Source organism: Octopus bimaculoides, chromosome 16 (genome assembly GCF_001194135.2).
Source record: "Octopus bimaculoides isolate UCB-OBI-ISO-001 chromosome 16, ASM119413v2, whole genome shotgun sequence".
NCBI lineage: Eukaryota > Metazoa > Mollusca > Cephalopoda > Octopoda > Octopodidae > Octopus > Octopus bimaculoides.
The window spans coordinates 33,135,649-33,141,890 of NC_068996.1; the positions used below are offsets into that span (position 1 = coordinate 33,135,649).

The following is a 6,242-nucleotide window of genomic DNA, read 5'->3' on the forward strand; positions in this document are numbered from 1 at the left end:
AGAGAGGATGGTGGACCAGTTACATTTCAGGACCTCTTTCTCAATGCCCTTCCAGTCAGCTTTGTGGAAATTCAGGCTAGAGATGAGATGAGCGTTTCTAGTATTTCCTTTGTCTGTGGTCTTTTGTGGTCCATAAATCACTAGTTCTATTAAATTATTGTCCGTAAAAAGCATTGGTGTCACTTTCATGTCATGTATGAGTGTCAAACTGTTTGTGAAACATAGGTCCAGGATATTCTTTCTCCTTGTGGGGTGATGCACCATCTGCTCCATAAAGAGTGTGTCAGTGAAGTCAAGCAAAGACTCTGCATGCTTCCAATTTTGAAATGACATACTTTAAAGGGGACAACCCTCTGGTCATTTTACATGAGGGAGATTATGTTCAGATCGTTGTTGAGATTCGTCAAAACATCTCTCATTTTTTGGAGGCACTCTTCAGATGAGTTCTCATGATCTGACGCATCTGGTGGGTGATATGTGGTACCAACCTCACCTGTTTAATGTGTACTACCAGAGTATTACATACAGTGTTGGAGTGCGACAAGAGTGCCATGGGCATGACAATCATCTCAGATGTGCATTGCCACTCCTCCATGAGACCTTTCTCGTTTGTCAGTTCGTAGCACAACATACCCTGGTATGTGTACCTTGGCATCTGATACATCTACATTTAGGTGTGTTTCTGTTAATGACACGCATATTGCTTGATTACATGTCACAAGGTCTCTTAGGTATTGCGTTTTACGTTGGTGGATCGTTATAAGGCCCCCGATGTTCAGAGAGAGTATTGGTGTGAGTAGCAGGGGGTAGGTGGTGTCCATGGGTCCAGTATGCGTGGCCATCCTGGTTCCTTTGTTGTTTGAGGTGGATGCGGGTATTGGTATGTACCTTGCAAGTTGGGTGTCTGATAAATCCAGCTGTTCCACAAATTTCTGCGCAACTTCCAAAAATGCCCGCTGTTGAGCAGCTGCCAACTGCTCTGCATCAGTTGTCTGTTTCCCTCTAGGAGTTTTGCACTTATCGTCAACATACTTCCATGGTGGTGGTATCGTATTGCGAGTCTTGCTATTGCGTTTTTTGTCTCGTGGTGATCTGTTCTGCCTGGCCTTCGGGGGATTAGGATGAGGGCTGCATGTCTGGGGCTGGGGATGAGCAAATTTGCAGCCCATCCCCGTATCTCAATACCAGCAAGTACTTGTTTTGTAGAACTTGCAGATTGGTTTGTTTTTCTTTTAGAGACTTTGCCTCTGCAGGTTCTATGTTGTTGTCCATGTGTGTCTACTTGTGGGCTACATCCTTTCTCACCTTGCGGTTTCTTAGATTCTTTGTTCTGTCTTGTGTTACCTTTTGTTTCAATTTACCGTTGTTGTTCCTATCCTCTTCAAATGTCCTCATCTTCGGCTTTAGCCTCTCTTGGCTGGCTTTGACACTCTTCTTGGGCTTACAGTTGTCCCTTTTGACTTGTCTCTTCTCTACTCTGTTTTGGTCCTTCTCTGGGTCCATGTTGTTCTTGTTTTTGTTTTCCTTTTCTTGTCTTGCTTCTACTTGAGCTATTTTGTTTAATATTTCGATGTGTGGCAGTATGAGTTTGTAAGTTCGGAGGAGCATGGTCTTTTTCCTCTCATATATACATACATACACGCTCATTTTTTCCTTCATATTCGTTCCCAGCAAGTTGTTTTACACCTATTAGACTATTTTTAAAAAATTTTGTCACCGGGTCAAACACTATCATTCAGAGGCCATGGAATGACGATATGTGACGATGTGAATGTTCTGAGTCCTCTCCTCACCCCACCTTTCGTGGGAGCGCATTTTTTTTTCATATTCGTTCAGAGTAAGTCGTTTTACATCTATTAAACTATTTTTCCTTTGTTTCTTGGCTCCGGTGAGGCGTCTCGGAACATTCAGGATGCGAATGCTCCGAGGCCTCTTCCCCCCACACCCGTTCGCGAGCGCGCGTTTTTTCTTCATATTCGTTCGCAGCAAGTTGTTTTACAACTATTAGAATATTTTTTTATTTTATTTCCCACCGGGTCCGAAATGAAATTTACTGTCAGCAACTGTGAGACAACGACCCACAACCCTACAACTTTCACTAGCTCTAATTCTGTTCTCTTACAACACCCTTCTATCGCAATCTGGATTACTACTAACAACGTGTACACAAAACTATACAACAAAATTCTACCACATCTAACTTTCTTTCGCATGCTCTCGGATGTTAAAACCTGCCCGTCGAGGCAAGGTATTTTTCAACATAACGGTAAATAAATATTCCCTTAAAACTTCATGCATTGTTCATCTTTCACATCCAACAGCATTTTATCGTTACAACTGCTGACTCCGACATTTTATATTATCGTTTACTAATTAATATCTCCCAATATATATATATATATATATATATATATATATATATAATGTTAGTAGCCATATTCACCTCTTCAAAAACCTGCTGTACCTCCTCTTTCATATTTTAATCTTCATCCCCTAGCATAAATCCAACCCTATCATCCAAGGGTTCGTATATATACGTTAATTACAATTTAACTTTTATCAATTTTTTTGTCCTTTTTACTAGTTTCAGCCATATGGTTGCGGTCATGCTGGAGCATCACCGTAGTAATAAATTGCGAGTATGTATAATTTTAAAAGAATGAAATGAATGAAATGAAAACTTTTTTCAAAAGAAAAATATTTATTACAAAAAAATAAAATTAAATATAAATTTCACATTTCTATATTTGCAATAAATATGTTATTTTTCTAAATTTTATATATAACGTAAAGCTAAGAAATTTTACTGACATATTCGCAATCTACTGCCCAAAAATCTTTCTCTCCTTGGCGTATAAAAAAATGTGTATTTTCTTGAAATTATGAGAACCATATTGTACCTTCCATGTTAACACATTAAGTAGCTCTCTCTGTCACTGACAAGCGAAACACAACAACCATCCAGAGAGAGAGAGAGAGAGAGAGAGCTAGCTCTGAAAAGTGAGTATATTTCCTTCATGAATAAAAGAAAGTTAATAGAAAATATTGCATGATTAAATAAAATAATTTATATTCCCTAAAATGGAGTAATATGTGTAATTGATTTAAATTTTATAACGTAGAATAAGTTCTTAGCTTTACTTCTAGCTTCACTTGTTTTCAAATATGGAGTCGATGTGGTCGGAAGTTGAAACAGTGAAGAAGGAAAATCGCCATGAATTATCCCTTAAAGGGCAACAGATTAACTCAAGGATTATTAAAAATGGATTGGACCAAGGAATATATACTTTGGTTGGTTTAAATCACCTCGAAATATCAATGACCTGTTTAAATGAATTAGGTGCAGATATAGGAAATCTGTCAAACTTGACTAGTTTGATACTCTGTTCTAATAAATTAACAACAATTCCAGTTTCAGTAGGCAAATTAACCAAGCTGAAAGTTTTGGATATGTCTAATAACGAGATAATCAACATCCCGAATGAAATAAATGGTTTAATTGGATTAGAGGTGCTGAATGTTAACAAAAACCAACTCGAAATATTTCCATCCATAGCAGCTCTCAAAAACCTTCACAAATTGAATATTTCGTATAATCGATTAAAATGCCTTCCTGATGGTATAACTGATCCTAGTTTGGTCCACTTAAGCCATGTCTTAGCTTCTAACAACCATATTGAAGAAATTCCTCCCGAATTGAATAACTTGTCTCATCTAAATGTCTTGGACTTATCTGAAAACCATTTAAACGACATTACTCCAGAATTATGTTTATGTGAACGCCTTAAAGAGCTGAATCTCAAAGGAAACCGAGTAAAAGATAGAAAACTGCTGAAATTACTCGAACAGTCAAATAAGAAGACGATTTTTGAGTTTCTTTCCACTGCTCTCAACAAACAGCAAAAGTCTGAAGAAGGACGTAGCTCTTCTGGCATTTCGAGGTCAGGAAAAGCTAGAAAAAAGAACCGTCAATCCAAAAAAGATACATTAGAAAATGATGTTCCTAAAAGTGTTATTCATATTTTACATTTTCCCGAAGAAAACGGTGTGACAGTTCGAATCACATCAAATGCTGTAGCCATCCGACCATATATTATCTGCTGTATAGTTAAAGATGTTAACTTGAAGAGAGAAAATACACTTTATAAGAAATTTATTCAGTTACAGGTAATCGAATATTTTATTATTTTTTTAAATAGTTAAGTGCTAAATATGTTTCTTCTCTACATTATTTACGAAAGTATCTACCAAACAATTGATTTTCTTTTTTATATTTGAGAAAAATTCATAGCAGTGGATATGGTATTTCACTCTACTCGTTATATAAACATCCAAATCTTCCTTCAAACAAACGTCTACAAATTCAGGCGTTGGAAACCATCTGCCTTCTCATTTGTCAGTCATTATTTCACCGAATTTTTTCATTTATGAAATAAGGATTTCCTTATCAATTTTGTTGAAAATTATATGAAATAATTCTTAAAAATGAATGTTGCAGTGTTATTATTTATAATCTGTGTTGCACGGATAAAAATTAAGACAGAAGGGTGTTTATTCTGAAAACTAAAATTAATTAGTTTTGAGGATTAGCACTCAGCTTCAAAGTCAACCGAATGTTGACGAGAGAAAACATTTTAGGACGGTTTGATGTTAGAAGATATGCAAGTAGTTTTCTAATTATATCAAAATGTCAAGTTTTACATTTTACACGTGCAAATTATGTGCATCTGATAATTTAATTAGGGTGTCATGGACCATTTACTATTTTTAAATGGGTCCTCCTAAATTATTTGCAAAGATATACAGGGGAACTTTTATCTGGTTGCTCGACCTCAAGGAAATATCAAATTAAGCACATTTTACCGTCTTCATCTTTGAATGGGAGGATGAATACCTTTGGGGCACACTTATGTGGCCGTTAGACAAGCTAAACAACATGTAAGTAAAATTTAGATTTTATCGTAATTTGTATCTTGACTGCTGAGCTTTCAAATTTTACGAAGGTAGACTGATCTGCATGCAGCCCAACAAATTTCAGACAGTCTGCTTAACAAGTCATAAGAATTTATCGACAGAACTCCAGTACAAAATGGAAGTGACTGAAAGCGTATTAACAACCGGCACATAGTGGCTGCTAAAATTAACTACTCTTTACTTCATTACTGCTTTGTCATATATTTTATAAGCATTAAATACTGAAATTAAACTGATTTTATAGAGCAAATTCCATTCTGTATGTCACTTCCGTTTTGTACCGGTGTAACAATTTCTTCCATTCTGCTTACCTCCGGTAACTTGAAATCGCATTCAGATTACTGGGAAAGATGAAAGTAATTTGAAATCAATTTCATCCTGACCCTATTATTTCAGGTTCGCTCTTCCTCGAACCCTTACCCCAAATATTCTTTACGGGTAACAAAGAATTCTTTATTCTCAAATAACTTCAGAAAATCTTGTGAGGTTTCTGTCAAGGGAGATAATAACCAAGCCCATTACTGTGTTTTCTGTGTGTGCGTATGTAAATACATGTTCGCATTTAAAGAGTATTGAAATATTTTGTTTTGAATGATAAATATATTTACTTGTTAACTTGCTTATTAATGACCGAGAGAACTTGTAGTAATTATCCGAGAATATTAAACAAACAAGGAAGTTATCAGATGGTCGTGAGATGTGCTAAAAACAATGGCTAAATCGCCCTTGATTTTTTTCCATGGCACTCAAACAAAAGAATTCATTTATGTGAATATCTTTCTCTTCGAAAGTCCTTTCCCCCACACCCTCGGGAAAAAATATGGTTAATGTTTACAATATTACCCGGAAACGAAATAAAAATATTGTGGAACGAGTGTAAATGAATGTGTAGGAAACGAATATGAAAACAAAAATGCGCAGAAAGCAACGGGGTGGGAGTGAGAAGACTTCGGAAAATTCATAAGATCCAAGTTTTTCCCTCATAATTTTAGGAAGAGAGTTTTTCTTTTTTTTTTTAATGGTATTTTATATAAATACCTTTCAAACGGCATACATTACGATTATAAAGAAATTTGTGGGTAAAACCACTTTCGAAGGGGTGGGGAGAGGACTTCGAAAAATTCACAAGATCCAATTTTTTCCCTTGTAACTTTAAGGAAAATGGATATCTTTTAATGAAATTGTGTGTGTACATATATATATATATATATATACTCACACACACACACACACCTTTCAAACGGCATGCGTTACGGATACCTAATATT

At 35.9% G+C, this 6,242-nt stretch overlaps 1 protein-coding gene across 1 annotated transcript in view; it reads left to right on the forward strand.

Annotated features, from left to right (window-relative positions):
* Positions 1–3,089: 3,089 nt before the first annotated feature.
* LOC106880763 (leucine-rich repeat-containing protein 47) overlaps positions 3,090–6,242 on the forward strand; it is a 27,574-nt gene continuing 24,421 nt past the window's right edge. The window contains exon 1 of the mRNA XM_052973486.1: positions 3,090–4,198. Coding sequence (XP_052829446.1) covers positions 3,166–4,198 — 1,033 coding nt within the window. The 5' untranslated portion in view covers positions 3,090–3,165. The remainder of the gene's footprint in view (positions 4,199–6,242) is intronic.